The sequence below is a fragment of the Ranitomeya variabilis genome, chromosome 2 (genome assembly GCF_051348905.1).
Source record: "Ranitomeya variabilis isolate aRanVar5 chromosome 2, aRanVar5.hap1, whole genome shotgun sequence".
NCBI classification, from domain to species: Eukaryota; Metazoa; Chordata; class Amphibia; order Anura; family Dendrobatidae; genus Ranitomeya; species Ranitomeya variabilis.
In genome coordinates, this window is record NC_135233.1 from 1,081,700,699 (window position 1) to 1,081,719,793 (window position 19,095).

At 44.5% G+C, this 19,095-nt stretch overlaps 1 protein-coding gene across 1 annotated transcript in view; it reads right to left on the bottom strand.

The window, feature by feature from the left end:
- Positions 1 to 201: 201 nt before the first annotated feature.
- The window catches only part of LOC143808734 (cysteine-rich venom protein-like), a 78,316-nt gene continuing 59,422 nt past the window's right edge, over positions 202 to 19,095 (bottom strand). Inside the window, exons 9-10 of the mRNA XM_077291679.1 lie at positions 12,373 to 12,458; positions 202 to 454 (exon numbers count right to left, since the gene is read on the bottom strand). Coding sequence (XP_077147794.1) covers positions 327 to 454; positions 12,373 to 12,458 — 214 coding nt within the window. The 3' untranslated portion in view covers positions 202 to 326. The remainder of the gene's footprint in view (positions 455 to 12,372; positions 12,459 to 19,095) is intronic.

Below are 19,095 nucleotides of genomic sequence, written 5' to 3' on the forward strand. Positions count from 1 at the left end.
CTTTCATTGAGAGCTTGTGACGAAGCTTCTGACTTCCGGCCAGTCTGACGCTGAGCACACAAGATGGGGTCGCAAGACCTGAGCAGTGCCGAAAAATGGTGAAGATGCCAGAGGTTACCAGAGGGTGAATATAAGAGAGGGGGAAGGTAGCTTACATAAAAAGCACCACTTCAGTGGTGAAAAAACCCCTAAACACGCTGGAGTGGTGTTTTAAATAACCACTATTAAAATATGCAAAATATGTAATAGTAAAATAAAAGATAAATCATCTGAACTTGTAGGGACACAATCTGTTGGGATTGGGATACTGAAGAGCAGAGGGGCACTTATTTTATCTCTCCTTTTGTGCACTGACAGGTAGCAGGGCAGCTGCCAATCAAAGATTTGTCAGTGATACAATTATTTTTGAAGTCTGCACAGTTATTAAAGAAGTCTTGATATCCACAAGCATTTGCTGAAAAAGAAACAAAAATAGTTTACAGTATTTTGCAAAACCCAACAATAAAGATGTGGTCTCCAAAAAGAAAACATACTCCTCACAGACCCCCTCTGATAGCCTCTTGGGAGTGATCCCAGGTTATAGAATTAATTTGGGACTATGAATTACTAGGGCTTCATGTTATGCCACATTTCTTCTGAACTTTACTGGTAGAAAAATGTGTAGCCACATAAGGCTTCCCCATTATGAATTGTTAATGACTAGTAGGATATATACAAAACGGAGTACTCTAATGAATAGAGTGCTGTAGTGAAAGGAGTGCTGTCATGTAAGGAGTGCTCGAATGAAAGGTGCGCTGTTATGAATAGAGTGCTGTAATGAAGAGTGCACAAATGAAAGGAGTGCTGTAATGAAAATAGTGCTGTAATGAAAAGAGTGCTGTAATGAAAAGAGTGCTGTAATGAAAGCAGTGTTGCAATGAAGGGTGTGCTGTAATGAATTGACTGCTTTCATGAAACGAGTGCTCTAATGAAAGGAGTTCTCTAATGAAAGCAGTGTTCTAATGTAAGGAGAGCTGTAATGAAAGGCTTGTTGTAATGATGTGCTGTAATGAAAGGTGTGCTGTAATGAAGGGTGTGCTGTAATGAAAGGTGTGCTGTAATGAAGGGTGTGCTGTAATGAAAGGAGTGTTGCAATGAAGGGTGTGCTGTAATGAATTGACTGCTTTCATGAAAGGTGTGCTGTAATGAAAGGAGTGCTGCACTGAAACGAGTGATATAATGATGTGCTTAATGAAAGGAGTGCTGTAATGAAAGGAGTGCTGTAATGAAAGGAGTGCTGTAATGAAGGGTATGCTGTAATGAATGGTGTCCTGTAATGAACTGAATGCTTTCATGAAAGGTGTGCTGTAATGAAAGGAGTGCTGTAATAAAGGATGTGCTGCAATGAATTAAATTCTTTAATGAAATGAGTGCTCTAATGAAAGGAGTCCTGTAATGAAAGTCGTGCTGTAATGAAGGAGTGCGGTAATGAAAGAAGTGCTGAAATGAAAGAAGTGCTGTAATGGTGTGCTGTAATGAAGGGTGTGCTGTAATGAATTGAATTCTTTAATGAAACGAGTGCTCTAATGAAAGGAGTTCTCTAATGAAAGCAGTGTTCTAATGAAAGGAGAGCTGTAATGAAAGGCTTGCTGTAATGCTGTGCTGTAATGAAAGGAGTGATGTAATGAAAGGAGTGCTGCAATGATCGGTGTGCTGTAATGAATTGAATGCTTTAATGAAATGAGTGCTGTAATGAAAGGAGTGTGTTATGACCTGGTGGTTAAAAGGCAACATGGGACAAGCTCTGAGGAGGTGGTATCTGTACTGACCGCAGTTCCTAATCCTAACACCAACACTAGCAGTAGCCGTGGGATGTTTCTGTCACTCCCTAGACACCTCGTCACAGCCTGAGAACTAACTACCCCTAAAGATGGAAACAGAAAGCTATCTAGCCTCAGAGAAAATCCCAAAAGGAAAGATAGCCCCCCACAAATATTGACTGTGAGTGGAGAGGGAAATGACATACACAGAAATGAAAACAGATTTTAGCAAAGGAGGCCACTACTAATCTAGATAGACAGAATAGAAAAGGATACTGTGCGGTCAGTATTAAAAACTAAAAGTCCACGCAGAGTTTACAAAAATAATCTCCACACCGACTCACGGTGTGGAGGGGCAAATCTGCTTCCCCAGAGCTTCCAGCTGGACTGAATAAATCATATTGACAAGCTGGACAAGAAAAGACATAACATGAGCTGAGTGATTAAGTCCACAGCAAATGGACAACAAAAGAACTAGCAAGAACTTATCTTTTGCTGAAATGGACAGGCCATAAGAGAAATCCAAGGAGAGATCTGAATCCAACCCAGAAACATTGACAGCTGGCACGAACTGAAGACCAGAGCCAGATTAAATAGCAAAGCCAGGAGAGAAGATAAGTGGAGACAGCTGCTAATGCAAAACCCAAGGAGCAGCATTTCCACTTGAAACCACCAGAGGGGGCCCAAGGGCAGAATTCACAAAAGTGCATTTACAACCACCAGAGGGAGCCCAAGAACGGAATTCACAACAGTACCCCCCCTTAAGTAGGGGTCACCGAACCCTCACCAGAGCCCCCAGGTCGATCAGGACAAGCCAAGTGAAAAGCACGAACCAAATCGGCAGCATGGACATCGGAGGCAACAACCCAGGAATTATCCTCCTGGCCATAACCCTTCCACTTGACCAGATACTGAAGCTTCCGCCTCGAAAAACGAGAATTCAAAATCTTCTCCACCACATATTCCAACTCCCCCTCAATTTAAAATGATTTTCTACCAATCCAAAAATTAGCTGCCAGCAAGGTAGTAGTGGTAATAAATTGGGCTAAAAAGTAACTTTTAATTATATTATTTAAAACCAATTAGGACAAGAACAACAAACCAACAAACATAAAAATAGAAGACACCCACTATGCCCAATCATTAATGGTAGGTGTGGGCACTAATATTGCTTAATTGAGTACTTTTTATCTCTCAGAAGATAACCTCATATGTAATATATCAAAGCAATATAAAGACAGATGCTCTTTTTCACCATGCTGATTCTTACTGAACCATATGTGATTGTACCAGATATTTCCAATAGTCTACAACTGTCAATTGGCACCATGTAGAAATGTTGTTTATGTTAAATCTGAACCATATTGCTAAATAGATTGCCGCATGGTGATATTAATTTCATACAAAGAAGCATCTATAAAAAATGGAACAGTCTCACCCGATTATCATGCTCAACAGACTCTCCTTGTCTCGAGAAATGCTCCATACAATTCCTCTGTTGGTCCACAGATGGGGGATGGACGTGCACACCACCAAATTTCAACCCACCAGTTGGATCCTCAACTCGAGGTAATTGTTAACCCCCTGGCCTCCCGACGCGTTTCCTTTCATCATCAGGGGAGGAATAAATAAACTGCCAACTCGGGGAGAAGGTGTTTTCCTCACAGGGAATAAACAGCCTTCCTATTTGAATTCATCTTGCGGTCTGCCGCCGCTCTTGTCTCCACCATTTATCCAAAAGAACCCACCTCTTCATTTCCGGAATAAAGGCTCCACATGCGTTTCTTCTGGGAGACGCCATAGAGGATCAACCCCTCACTAGCAGCGTCATATATACGCCCACTTTATGCGTCATCCCCAAACGCCTGTATGAATCTGCGTTCCAGGCGGAACATATGTGCCTCACTTCCGGTACACAAGACCGGGGGTAACAGTAGCTACTCCTCCCGCTGCAACTTGAATATCCCGGAACCTATACTCGGCACATTTTTACCCGCTCCTAGAAATTCCTCACGGAGCTTCAAACTAAGGATTTTTTTAAACAAAACACGGAAAAATAGAAGAATAGGTTCAGTGTTTATAAACTTCATAGATTAAACTGAAAATGTTTTCCAGAATTAATTTTTAACGCAAATTTCATTATCCTACCACCTCAAAAAATATATATATGAGGGAGGAAGAAAAAATGGCATGTACTAATTCCGGCTAAGACCCATAATACACGGTTTACATGGATATGAAAGATAGAAAGGTACAAAAAGGTGCACATACTACAATACCATCCTACTCTTCACTGTCTATACCCTACCTAACTGCGGAGGTTGGCACCCTACATAAACGAAATGGCGCCCCCGCTCCACGGAGGCTAGCCCTAGACTCACCCTATAACACCCTATCTCATAGTGATGAAAAATAGAAAAGATGAATAAATTATATTCTCATAAAATGCAGAAGCAGAGATTAACACTCCATTTCTCAGGAAATTCATGAATGATGGGGGCCAGGGATATGTACCTGTTATCAGAACTGTACTTTACCCTGCCTATACAGTGGAGGTTGGCACCCTACTAGAGACGACAATAGTGGCGCCCCCACTCAACGGCGGCTAGGCCCTGTATCTCCCTAACTGAAGGTGTTTATGAAGATGTTTATAAAAAACAACTAAAAGTGAGGGTCTCGTTGAGGCCTGTGGGTGACTGTGTTTTCAAACGATGTATCCACCTTGCTTCACATTGCAATACCCTCTGATCCCAGTCTCCCCCCCTTCTTGGTTTTTCAACTTTATCAATACCCATGAATCTCAAATGGGAGTAGTTTCCATTATGCACGGTGTTAATATGTCTAGAAAGCGGAGTGTCTCTCTCGAGCTCAATGTCTCTCAGATGTTCACCTACTCTCCTACGTAATTCTCTGATCGTCTTTCCTACATATTCTAGACCACAAATGCAATCCGCCTTATAAACCACTCCCTTTGTCCTACAATTTATGAAATGTCTTATTTCAAATTTCTTTTTAGTATTATTACTCTCAAAGAATTTTCCTTTGGTTATCACTGGACAAGCCACACATCCACTACAAGTGTAGCACCCCTTTATCTCCTGTGTCAGCCACATTTCCTTTTTTGGTGCAACGTAATGGCTAGACACTAATCTGTCCTTCAAAGATCTCCCCTTTTGGAATGTGATTTTTGGCTGAGGTCCCACCATACCACCAATATCCTCATCCATTCTCAGAACTGGCCAATGTCTCTTCAGAATTGATCGTATCTGGTCTGCTCCATTATTGTAGGTAGTAATGAACCTGCAACTTTGTGGCTCTAGCTGAGGTACCACAGGTCTTAAAAGCTGTGTCCTATCAAGTTTTTTTGTTTCATTGAATGCCTTCTTTAGGACTCCCTGTGGATATCCCCTATTATGGAACCGTTTACGCAGGTCCTCTGCCTGATCTAAGAAGTCAGTCTCCAGGGTGCAATTCCGTTTCAATCGGAGATATTGCCCTTTTGGAATGCCCTTCCTCAGAGGTATTGGATGATGACTCTCCCATCTGAGGAGGGCATTCGTGGAGGTAGGCTTTCGATATACTTTGGTGTTAAGCAGGCCATTCACATCTTTCTGGATAAACAAATCCAAAAAAGCCAGCTCTGTGGAATGGCACTCAAAAGTAAAAAACAGACCCAGGGGATTATTGTTCAGTTTTGCCACAAAACCTCTCAAGCTCAGCAGATCACCATTCCAAATTACCAGGACATCATCTATATAGCGTGCCCATAACGCTATTTTAGCTGATTCTTCCACAAAATCATCCCCAAAGACGCAGTTCTCCTCCCACCAGCCCAGGAGCAAGTTTGCATACGAGGGCGCACAAGGGCTGCCCATCGCGGTGCCCCTGAGCTGGTGGTAAAAGTGACCGTCAAATAGGAAAAAGTTAGTGGTCAGACAAAAGTGCAGCAAATTCAGGACAAATTGGTTATGTGGCCCAAATTGTCGGCCCCTTGTTTTCAAAAATAATCTCCACACCGACTCACGGTGTGGAGGGGCAAATCTGCTTCCCCAGAGCTTCCAGCTAGACTGAATAAATCATATTGACAAGCTGGACAAGAAAAGACATAACATGAGCTGAGCGATTAATGGACAACAAAAGAACTAGCAAGAACTTATCTTTTGCTGAAATGGACAGGCCATAATAGAAATCCAAGGAGAGATCTGAATCCATCCCAGAAACATTGACAGTTGGCACGAACTGAAGACCAGAGCCAGGTTAAATAGCAAAGCCAGGAGAGAAGATAAGTGGAGACAGCTGCTAATGCAAAACCCAAGGAGCAGCAGTTCCACTTGAAACCACCAGAGGGGGCCCAAGGGCAGAATTCACAAAAATGCATTTACAACCACCAGAGGGAGCCCAAGAACAGAATTCACAACAGGAGTGCTGTAATGAAGGGTGTGCTGTAATGAATAGAATTCTACAATGAATGGAGTGCTCTAATGAAAGGAGTTCTCTAATGAAAGGATTGCTTTAATGAAAGGAGTGCTGTAAAGAAAGGCGTGCTGTAATGAAAGGAGTGCTGTAATGAAGGTTGTGCTGTAATGAAAGGATGTGCTGTAATGAAGGTTGTGCTGTAATGAAAGGATGTGCTGTAATGAATTGAAATCTTTAATGAAAGAAGTGCTGTAATGAAAGGAGTGCTGTAATGAATGGTGAGCTGTAATGAAGGGTGTGTTGCAATGAATGGAGTGTTGTAATGAAAGGAGTATTCTAATGAAAGGGAGTGCTGTAATGAAAAGAGTGCTGCCCTGAAAGGAATGCTATAATTGTGTGCTGTAATGAATGGTGACCTGTATTGAAGGGTGTGCTCAAATGAAAGGAGTTCTGTAATGAAGGGTATGCTGTAATGAAGGGTGTGCTGTAATGAAGGGTGTGCTGCAATGAATTGAATGCTGTAATGAAAGGAGTGATATAATGAAAGGAATGCTGTAAGGAAGAGTGTGCTGTAATGAATTGAAAGCTTTAATGAAATAAGTGCTGTAATTAAAGGAGTGCTCTATTAAAAGGTGTGCTGTAATGAAGCGTGTGCTGTAATGAATTGAATGCTTTAACGAAAGGAGTGCTGTAGTGAAAGACGTACTGTAATTAATGGAGTGCTTTAATGAAAGGAGTACTCTAATGAAAGGAGTGCTGTAATGAAGGATGTGCTGTAATGAATTGAATACTTTAATGAAATGAGTGCTCTAATAAAAGATGTGCTATAATGATATGATAGCTGTAATGAAAGGAGTGCTGTAATGTAGTGTGTGCTGTAATGAAGGGTTGTGCTGTAATGAAATGAGAGCTGCAATAATCGGTGTGCTGTAATTAATTGAATGCTTTAATGAAAGGAGTGCTGTAATGAAACAAGAGCTGTAATGAAGTGTGTGCTGCAATAAAAGGTGTGCTGTAATGAATTGAATGCTTTAACTAAAGGAGTACTCTAATGAAAGGAGTGCTGTGATGAAAAGAGTGCTGTAATGAAAGGAGTGCTGTAATGAAAGGAGTGCTGTAATGAAAGGAGTGCTGTAATGAAAGGTGTGCTGTAATGAAAGGCGTGCACTAATAAATAGATTGGTCTAATTAAAGGAATGGTCCAATACAGAAATCAAGTAGTTTAGTTTAGTGGAAAATGGTCCAGCCCATCTACCCATCCCCCAAAAAATAAATAAAAGGAAGATCTTGAAATACATGAATTTCCTGGTGATGTAATGTGTGCACTGTGGAAACTTCTGTAATGGGGCAATATAGCTTGCTATGCCTACTCGGGCACATTACATGGCTATGCAGGGCAGCTGGGAGGCTCAGTAATTAGCACTGCAGTTTTGCAGCGTTTTGCAGCTCTGGAGTTTGTATGTTCTCCCCGTGTTTGTGTGGGTTTCCTCCGGGTTCTCTGATTTCCTCCCACACTCCAAAGACTTACTGATAGGGAATTTAGATTGTGAGCCCCATTCGGGACAGTGATGATAATGTGTGTAAAGCGCTGTGGAATGAATGAAAGGAGTGCTGTAATGAAAGGTGTGCTGTAATGAAGGTTGTGCTGTAATGAAAGACATTCTGTAATGAATGGAGTGCTTTAACGAAAGGTGTGGTCTAATGAAAGGAGTGCTGTAATAAAAGGCATGCTGTAATGAAGGGTATGCTGTAATGAATTGAATTCTACAATGAATGGAGTGCTCTAATGAAAGGAGTTCTCTAATGAAAGGAGTGCTGTAAAGAAAGGAGTGCTGTAAAGAAAGGAGTGCTGTAAAGAAAGGAGTGTTGTAATGAAGGTTGTGCTGTAATGAAAGGAGTGCTGTAATGAAGGGTGTGCTGTAATGAATTGAATTATATAATGAATGGATTGCTCTAATGAAAGGAGTTCTCTAATGAAAGGAGTGCTGTAATGAAGGGTGTGCTGTAATGAAAGGAGTGCTCTATTAAAAGGTGTGCTGTAATGAAAGGTGAGCTGTAATGAAAGGAGTGCTGCCCTGAAAGGAGTGCTATAATTGTGTGGTGTAATGAATGGTGACCTGTAATGAAGGGTGTGCTTTAATGAATGGAGTGCTGTAATGAAAGAAGTCTTCTAATGAAAGGAGTGCTGTAATTAAAGGAGTGCTGTAATTAAAGGAGTGCTGTAATGAAAGGAGTGCTGTAATGAAGGGTGTGCTGTAAAGAAGGGTGTGCTGAAATGAATTAAATGCTGTAGTGAAAGGAGTGCTGTAATGTAAGGAGTGCTGTAAGGAAGGGTGTGCTGTAATGAATCGAAAGCTTTAATGAAATAAGTGCTGTAATTAAAGGAGTGCTCTAATAAAAGGTGTGCTGTAATGAAGAGGGTGCTGTAATGAATTGAATGCTTTAATGAAAGGAGTGCTGTAATAAAAGATGTGCTATAATTATAGGATAGCTGTAATGAAAGGAGTGCTGTAATTTAGTGTGTGCAGTAATGAAGGGTGTGCTGTAATGAAAGGAGAGCTGTAATAATCTGTGTGCTGTAACTAATTGAATGCTTTAATAAAAGGAGTGCTCTAGTGAAATGAGAGCTGTAATGAAATGAGAGCTGTAATGTAGGGTGTGCTGTAGTGAAAAGAGTGCTGTAGTGAAAGGAGTGCTTTAATGAAAGACAAGGTCTATTGCAAAGAGTAGTCTCATGACAGGAGTGCTGTAATGAAAGGCGTGCACTAATAAATAGATTGGTCTAATTAAAGGAATGATCCAATACAGAACTCAAGTAGTTTAGTTTAGTGGAAAATGGTCCAGCCCATCTACCCATCCCCCAAAAAATAAATAAAAGGAAGATCTTGAAATACATGAATTTCCTGGTGATGTAATGTGTGCACTGTGGAAACTTCTGTAATGGGGCAATATAGCTTGCTATGCCTACTCGGGCACGTTACATGGCTATGCAGGGCAGCTGGGAGGCTCAGTAATTAACACTGCAGTTTTGCAGCGCTGGAGTCCTGGGTTCAAATCCCACAGGACAACATCTGCAAGGAGTTTTCCCCGTGTTTGTGTAGGTTTCCTCCGGGTTCTCTGATTTCCTTCCACACTCCAAAGACTTACTGATAGGGAATTTAGATTGTGGGCCCCATTCGGGACAGTGATGATAATGTGTGTAAAGTGCTGTGGAATAAGATTGCCCTATATAAGCAAAGCACAATAAAAAGTTAATGAATATGTAATGTCGACTCAATGGAATCTAGTGCTGTGTGGGCAATGGTAACTTCTTGTGTCTAGTCAAGTACATTACTTGGTTATGGACACAACTTGGAAGGCAAATGGCATGACGGTGAGTAGGCCACTACTAGTAGTCATGCTGTTTGCCTTCCAAATTCTATGCCGCGTTATGTGATGTTGACACTGTGGAAGCTTATTTTTTGGGGGTGTACTGGGGCTTTTTGTGCTTACTGGGGTACATTATCTGGGAATGTAATTTGGGTGTTGTGAAATCTAATGTTATGGAGTGAAAGTAGGTCCTTGTGCTTATAGGGGTACATTATTACAGTGGACAATGTGAAAGGTAATGTTATGTAGGTAATGTACCTTCTATCTTTATTTAGGTACGTTCCTTGGCAATGTAAAATACAGCTGATGTTATGAGGGCAAGGTAGCTTACAGTCTTTATGAGATACATTACCTGGCAATATGAGGTGGATATAGCTCAAACTAATTCTATGGGGCAATATGGCTTCTTGTGCTTATGAGGGTACATTACCTGGCTGAATTATGTGGGCACTGAGGAAGCTAATGGTTTGGGTGGCATTGTAGATTCCATTGTTTATGGTAGTACTGGATGAAGGCCGGATGCTATCGCATCGCACCCACCTATCCACTCTCTCTTTCCCCATGTTCTGAGTTCTCCCGTCTGTGCCCTCTTCTATGACCTGTCTACCCCTTGTGCTAAACCCCTTGTCTGCGTCTGCTGCCTTTCTCGTTCCTGTGCTGTGTTCTCCCTAATGGCATCCTGAGATAATCTAATGACTTTTGCATCAGGGGACTCATGTGCTTGAGGCCTACGCTTATATGCATTGTTTTTGACCCAGCGATGCTGTTCCTCTTCTAGAGTCTTATTTGCCCTTTGTTGTCTTCGACGTTGTGCCTTTGCTGCTTTTCTTTCATTGTCATTGGTGTACTTTTTAGGAGGAGCCATGTTTGCGTTGATATTTGCTTTTTAAAGGGGTTTTCCTACGAACGAAAGTTCATTGTATGAATTGCCTGTGTCTGACCGTGTACAGAACATACCACAGCTCCTGGGCAGGGGAGGAAGCAAAAGATAATACTGACATTACAGCAGGAGATCTCAGAGGATACATTTTGTGAGGTAAAATATTGTTTAAAAACAGTCTGTGAAGTATTTTACCTCACAAAATGAATCCTCTGTGACACCCTGCTGTAATGTCAGTATTGTCTTTTGCTTCCTCCCCTGCCCTGGAGATGTGGTATGCTCCGTACACGGTCTGACACAGACACTTTTTAAAATGAACTATCATTTGTGGAAAAACCCCTTTCATGTGACTGGCGTCCTCTGCCTGTAGACATGTCGCACATCCGCCGTCAGGATCAGCCAAATGATTCACTGCACCTGCGCAGAAATCACGCAGGTAAATCAGACCGCCGCCATCTTTGTGCAGACAGATAGCGGCGGTCACATTAAAACTGCACATGCGCTCCTCCTGTACAAATATGGCAGCGGTCAGTGAATCATTTGGCTGATCCCCACGGCGGCTTGCTCAGGATGGTGTTCCGCTTGCGGTACCGCGCAAGAGGCTGCATATGGCTTATACAGTGTGTGTGTTTGTGTGGGATGCGTATGGCGTATAGTGTGTGTGGTGCGACGGTGTTCCGCTGTTTGTACCGTGCAAGAGGCTGGTACCACCAGCAGTTTCCATATTGAGACACCCATCACTTGGGTGTCCCAATATGGCAGTCAGTGAACTTCCGCCGCTTGGAATTCTGGGATCCGGACACATCTGGACGGAACAGGATGTGAAGACATTACAAGGTAAGTATATATTAAAATGTTATGTAACTATGTGATGTGGATTATAATGTTATAGGGCAATATGGCTTGCTATGCTTTACTGTTTAAATATGGGGCAATGTGGAGGCTAGTGTGCTGGGTGCACCCTGTTTTTAAGGGTGAAAACCGCCTAATGTAAATGATTGTACAATAAACGTACCTTCACACTGAACAACTTTACAATGATAACGATAGCGATCCGTGACGTTGCAGCGTCCTGGATAGCGATATCGTTGTGTTTGACACGCAGCAGCGATCAGGATCCTGCTGTGACATCGTTGGTCGGAGCTAGAAGGCCAGCACCTTATTTCATCGCTGGATCACCCGCTGACATCGCTGAATCAGTGTGTGTGACGCGGATTCAGCGATGTCTTCACTGGTAACCAGGGTAAACATCGGGTTACTAAGCGCAGGACCACTGGTTACCATTGTAAATGTAAAAAAACCAAACACTACAAACTTACATTCCGGTGTCTGTCGGGTCCCCCGGCGTCCGCTTCCCTGCACTGTGTGAGCGCCGGCCGTAAAGCAGAGCACAGCGGTGACGTCACTGCTCTGCTTTAGGGCCGGCGCTGACACAGTACAGGGAAGCGGACGCCGGGGGACGCGTCAGACACCGGAATGTAAGTTTGTAGTGTTTGGTTTTTTTTACATTTACACTGGTAACCAGGGTAAACATCGGGTTACTAAGCGCGGCCCTGCGCTTAGTAACCTGATGTTTACCCTGGTTACCCGGGGACTTCGGCATCGTTGGTCGCTGGAGAGCTGTCTGTGTGACAGCTCTCCAGCGACCACACAACAACGAAACAGCGACGCTGCAGCGATTGGCATCGTTGTCTATATCGCTGCAGCGTCGCTTAATGTGACGGTACCTTAAAGGTTATGGATGACTAGTACCTGTGATACTTCAATGTCAGCTTGTGAACCTCACTAGAGCTGATGTTATTTAATTCTCTACACATCCCCAATATCTGGATTATAATCAGAAACTGACAAATGGCCAAATGGGAAAAAAGTTAAATAAAATGTAATATTTTTCCAATAAGAATTTACTGCAGAGATTGTTTTCACATGAATTGGGGCAGTCCTCACATGGCTTCCCTTCCTTCCAGGGATAAAGTCTGGAGCCTTTGTTTCCTCTTTAATTGGAAATATAAACGGCAGCATAATTATTAATACGTATATGTTAACAGAGTAATTAAATGGCGGCCTAACACCCAAAATGTCCTTTCTAAATATCTATCTTTACACACTAACCACCTAATCAGCTTTATTTTAAAATGCCCTACACTTTCCTCTTATCCTGATAATCCCTAAATATGCATTTTTTTTACTACATTTCCTGAGACGTTCCGCTTGAATTAAGTCTAAAACGTAACATCATAGGAGTTTGGGGCCACTTCACTGCAGCGTCTACCGCCCTTCCTCGTACAGGATATTATCAGAATGCGGCGCTGCAGTTACTTACTACAGTTTCTTGCATGGCTGCCTTCTGAAGATGTTCGGAATCTACAGTGATAGATGCTGTGGGAGATGTAAGTGCAGCACTGGCACTTTGCTTCTATCTCCTCTGCTGTAGCATTTATGACACAAGATGTCATCAGGGAGCAGAGATAGAAGCAGTGAGTGACTTCATCGCTGCCCCACAGCTTCTAGCAGCGCTCTCAAACAAGTCATCAGCAGGTGGCGATGATCGAAGCAATGAGTGACACCATCGCCATCGCCCAATTCATTTGAGGACAGTGCTATAAGCTGTGGAGAGGTGCTGGTGTCAATGTCTGCTTCTCCATCTGCTCCCTGCTAATAATTCATTTACAGGCAGTACTAGAAGCTGTGAGATGTCCTGTTCCAGGAGGGGCGATGAACGCTGTGGGGAGTGAGTGCAGCCCCAGCCTCCTTATACTCCCGGATAACACATGGAGAGACTGTTCTCTGATAGAGATTGGAGGGTTCCGCTGCACTGCACTCGCTGAACATGGGACACTGAGCACAAGGATGTTCTAACATAACGTTCATTCTTCTAGGACCCAGAAATCCACTTCTGATGAATCTCTAATAGGGAAATACATAGAGTGAATAGTGTATTTATTCCAGATAAGTAATCTGGACTCTTTTACTTTTGGTTTATGTATGTGATATCCACATTACATGTGGGTTTATATGTCATAATTAGTGTTGAGCATTCCGATACCGCAAGTATCGGGTATCGGCCGATACCGAGTTCCGATACTTTCAGTATATCGGATACTGGAATCGGAAGTTCCCATAATTGACAGAGCCAGAATTCAGCCAATGAGGACTAATTAGAAGTGTGGGCACATCTTGTTCTGCATGGTAGGCATGTAACTACTGGCATGACTGTGATTGGCTGCTGAAATGATGTCATGATGCACTATAAAAGTCGCCGCCGCCATTTTGGGCTCACTCTGCTGTGAATTCAGTTAGGGACAGGACGCTGTGTTCTGACTGAGGGCCAGTTTAGAGATCGCGATTTGCTTCATTGTGCTTCGCCCAGGCTAATTTAGCAACCACTGTGTGAGAACCTTGCTTTTGCCTTGCAGCGCTGTTTGCAGCTGTCAGCAAGGACTCTGTGTGTGAGTGCAGCTCACTCTGTAGTCTGTCCGCAGCCACAGCCGGTTGTAGGCAGCTCAGGGTGCGTCACTGCCTCATACTGTTCAATCCATTGTCCTTTTTTTGCAATTAGTGCAGCCTGCTGCACATTTTTTTCAAATTTATCCTATTGGTGGCTTTCCATCCGTATCCTGCTAGATTGTGGAAAAAAACTATATAGGATTACATTGAGGAGTTTTTTTGGCCTTGCAGCGCTGTTTACGGCTGTCTGCACGGTCTCCGTGTGAGTGTAGCTCACTCTGTAGTCTGTTCTGCTGCCACAGCCAGTTGTAGTCAGCTCAGGGTGCGTCACTGCCTCACACCGTTCCATTGTCCTTTTTAGCAATTAGTGCAGCCTGCTGCACATTTTTTTTCAAATTTATCCTATTAGTGGCTTTCCATCCGTTTCCTGCTAGATTGTGGAAAAACACTATATAAAACTACATAGAGGAGCTTTTTTTGGCCTTGCAGCGCCGTTTACGGCTCTCTGCACGGTCTGTATGTGAGTGCAGCTCGCTCTGTATTCTGTTCTGCGGAAAAAACAAGAAGTTTATAAAGTTCACCAAACACTCCATTTTAGAGTTGTGTAGGCCACATTAGCTCATATTAAAGTCTAGTCCACACTTGATAAAATTTGTGTTCCTTATACCTGTTAGCAGCTGTTCAGGAATAAGCACACTAAGCCTTAGTATTTTTCTGCCTATCTTTATCAGTCTACCAAGATGAAGAAGGCAAGGAGTAAGGCACGTGGGCGTGGAGCAGGGAGAGGATGTGGGGATTCTGTGCCCTTCCGCGTTCATTTGATGATTCCATGCGGATGGCGAGTGCAGATGATGCACTAGTCAGCATGACTGTCCCCCTTATCTGCCTGCTTCAACAAACACTGCAAGCGCTAAGGGATGATGTTGTGGAAGAGGTGGAGGATGAGGAGTCACCAATTCCATCAGCTTCTGGACAGTCAGCGCTACGTGGTTCCTCACAAAGGCCTAGGCGGGGGACACTTTGTGAGGAGGATGAGGAGGAGTCAATGGAGGAGGAAGACATCGGTCCAGAGGAGGGAGTTACACAATTCTCCAGTAGTCAGTGTGTAGAGAGAGGGTGGGGTGATGCAGAGCAGGCAGAGATCACGGCTCAAGCAGGGGACAGTGTTTCTTGGCCAGTTGGCAGTCTGCAGCACATGGTTGATTACATGCTGCAGTGCCTGAGAAATGACCTCCGCATCGCCCACATTCTCAACACGGCTGATTATTGGGTGTGCACCCTCCTAGATCCTCGCTACTGGGACAACTTACAAAGCCTTATAACACCGGTGATCCGGGAGCGTAAAATGCGGGAGTACCAAGACACACTTGTGAATTCCATCATCTTCTCCAGTCCAACTGAGAGCAGTGCTGCTAGTGCTTTACAAAGCAGCTCAGTGCGTCGAGGCAGTGGAGGAAGCTCTGCACAAAGAGGGAGCAGAAGCAGTGCCTTAGCACAAGGCAAGACTAGTATGGCCCAACTGTGGCACAGTTTTGTGTGCCCGCCACCAATGTCTACACCATCACAGGCGGCTCCAGTCAGCAGGAGGCAACATTTCCGTTAAATAGTGACAGACTACATGTCTTGGGACCTCAGTGTACACCAAGACGGCTCTTCCTCCTTCAAGTTTTGGGTCTCTAAGCTGGATACATGGCCAGAGCTTAGCCACTATGGAGGTGCTGGCTTGCCCTGCTGCTAGTGTATTATCGGAACGCGTCTTTAGTGCCGCAGGTGGTGTACTAACAGACTGTCGCATGCGACTATCCTCCGATAATGTTGACCGGCTTACTTTTCTGAAAATGAACAAGGGCTGGATCTCGCAGGAATTTGCCAGTCCTCTTCCAGATTAAATAATTGGTTGGCAACAGTATCCAGGTCTCCTGTTGTGTTCATGTTTCTACCACCTGAACTGCAATCCCTTGGCTCCAATACCGCCATTTGCTGCCCAGAAGTGCCGTCTGCACAGTCAACATATGACCCAGTGTTATAGGGTTTCAGTAACGTCAGCTGATCCCCTGCTGTGTATCCAGCAATGTGTCCTGCGAACGCCACGCAGACACTGCAACAGATATTAAAGAGAACCAGTCCCCTCCCCCCAGGCATTTGTATCTGAAAGTTATGCTCCTTGCACATGCTGAACTTAACACTTACAAAATGTGTCCCCTCATACCGTGAAACCGTCCCGGAGGTGGGACTTTCCTTCGTAATGAGACGCAACACAGCCATCATTCCTACCCCCTTGTCGCCGTGCGTCGCCTCCTCAGTGTTGTTTGAATCTGTCCCGGAGCCTGCGCTGTTATGTTCAACCTTGGCCATGCGCAGATTGCGCTGTCCGTCTTCTGACATCATTTGGTGTCAGGCTGACTGTCCTGTGCGGCCGCGCTGCCCGAGAACCCGTCTCGCAGTGCCTTCTGATTTAATCCCACTGCGGGACTGGGATTCATGGCCTTGCGCAGTGCATACCATCACCTCTCTCTCATCTCCTTCCGCCTTCTTCAGACTGTGGTTCTGAGATTCCTTCCTCAGCTGCCCTCGTTTATGGCTAGGCTGGCTTCTCTATTTAACTCCACTCAGATCGTTACTTCATGCCAGCTGTCAATGTCTTAGTACTGGTTCAGATCTCTCTTGGATCTTTCTGAAGACCTGTCTACTCCAGCAGAAGCTAAGTCCCTGCTAGTTAATTTGTTGTTCATTGTTTTCTAGTCCAGCTTGCTATCATGATATTGCCTTGCTAGCTGGAAGCTCTGGGATGCAGAGTGGCACATCCACACACTGAGTCGGTGCGGGGGTCTTTTTGCACACTCTGCGTGGTTTTTTGTAGTTTTTTTGTGCTGACCGCAAAGATACCTTTTCTATCCTCTGTCTGTTTAGTGAAGTCTGGCCTCCTTTGCTAAAACCTGTTTCATTCCTGTGTTTGTGACTTCCATCTTAACTCACAGTCAATATATGTGGGGGCTGCCTTTTCCTTTGGGGAATTTCTCTGAGGCAAGGTCAGGCTTTATTTTCTATCTTTAGGGGTAGTTAGCTCTTAGGCTGTGAAGAGGCGTCTAGGCAGAGTTAGGTACGCTCCACTGCTATTTCTAGTGTGTGATAGGATTAGGGTTTGCGGTCAGCAGAGCTCCCACTTCCCAGAGCTTGTCCTGTCTTTCAGTTTAACCATCAGGTCATTCCGTGTGCTCCTAACCACCAGGTCCATAACAGTACAGCTGGCCAACAAAGTGTTAATGCATCACAATAGAGGGATAAGAGAAGTTCTGAGACCATATTTTTTTCTCTGCAGTGTGATTTGTCTTTCTTTTCCCCTTAACCTCTGGGTGGTTCAGGACGCAGGTGTAGATATGGACATTCAAGGTCTGTCCTCTTGTGTGGATCAACTCACTACAAGGGTACAACGCATTCAAGATTATGTAGTTCAGAATCCGATATTAGAGCCTAGAATTCCAATTCCTGATTTGTTTTCTGGGGATAGATCTAAGTTTCTGAATTTCAAAAATAATTGTAGACTATTTCTTGCTTTGAAACCCCGCTCCTCTGGTGACCCCATTCAGCAAGTAAAAATCATTATTTCTTTGTTACGTGGCGACCCTCAAGACTGGGCATTCTCCCTTGCGCCAGGAGATCCTGCATTGCGTAATGTAGATGCATTTTTTCTGACGCTTGGATTGCTTTATGATGTACCGAATTCAGTGGATCAGGCAGAGAAAATCTTGCTGGCTTTGTGTCAGGGTCAGGATGAAGCGGAGGTATATTGTCAGAAGTTTAGAAAGTGGTCTGTGCTTACTCAGTGGAATGAGGGTGCCCTGGCGGCAATTTTCAGAAAGGGCCTTTCTGAAGCCCTTAAGGATGTTATGGTGGGGTTCCCCACGCCTGCTGGTCTGAATGAATCAGATCGATCGGCGCTTGCGTGAGCGCAAAGCTGTGCACCATTTGGCGGTATCCTCTGAACAGAGGCCTGAGCCTATACATTGTGATAGGACTTTGACCAGAGCTGAACGGCAAGAACATAGACATCAGAATGGGCTGTGTTTTTACTGTGGTGACTCCACTCATGCTATCTCTGATTGTCCTAAGCGCACTAAGCGGTTCGCTAGGTCTGTCACCATTGGTACTGTACAGCCTAAATTTCTTTTGTCCGTTACTTTGATTTGCTCTTTGTCGTCCTATTCTGTTATGGCTAGTGTTGAGCATTCCGATGCTGCAAGTATCGGGTATCGGCCGATACTTGCTGTATCGGAATTCCGATACCGGGATTCCGATACTCTTGTGGTATCGGGTATCGGGTATCGCAACAACATTAATGTTAAAATGTGTAAAAGAGAGAATTAAAATAAAAAATATCGCTATACTCACCTCTCCGACGCAGCCGGGACTTCAGCGAGGGAACCGGCAGCGTTGTTTGTTTAAAATTCGCGCTATTACTTGGTTACGTGAATTCCCGGCTTGTGATTGGTCAGGTCGGCCATGTTGCCGGGACGCGGACCAATCACAGCAAGCCGTGACGAAATTACGTCACGGCTTGCTGTGATTGGTCCGCGTCCCGGCAACATGGCCGCCCTGACCAATCACAAGCCGTGACGTCACGGGAGGCTGGACACGCGCCCATTTTAAAATGAGCGCGTCCAGCCTCCCGGCTTGTGATTGGTTGACCGCGGCGCAACCAATCACAAGCCGTGACGTCACGGGAGGCTGGACACGCGCCCATTTTAAAATGAGCGCGTCCAGCCTCCCGGCTTGTGATTGGTTGACCGCGGCGCAACCAATCACAAGCCGTGACGTCACGGGACCTGGACACGCGCCCATTTTAAAATGAGCGCGTCCAGCCTCCCGGCTTGTGATTGGTTGACCACGGCGCAACCAATCACAAGCCGTGACGTCACGGGAGGCTGGACACGCGCCCATTTTAAAATGAGCGCGTGTCCAGCCTCCCGTGACGTCACGGCTTGTGATTGGTCAGGGCGGCCATATTGCCGGGACGCGGACCAATCACAGCAAGCCGTGACGTAATTTTGTCACGGCTTGCTGTGATTGGTCCGCGTCCCGGCAACATGGCCGACCTGACCAATCACAAGCCGGGAATTCACGTAACCAAGTAATAGCGCGAATTTTAAACAAACAACGCTGCCGGTTCCCTCGCTGAAGTCCCGG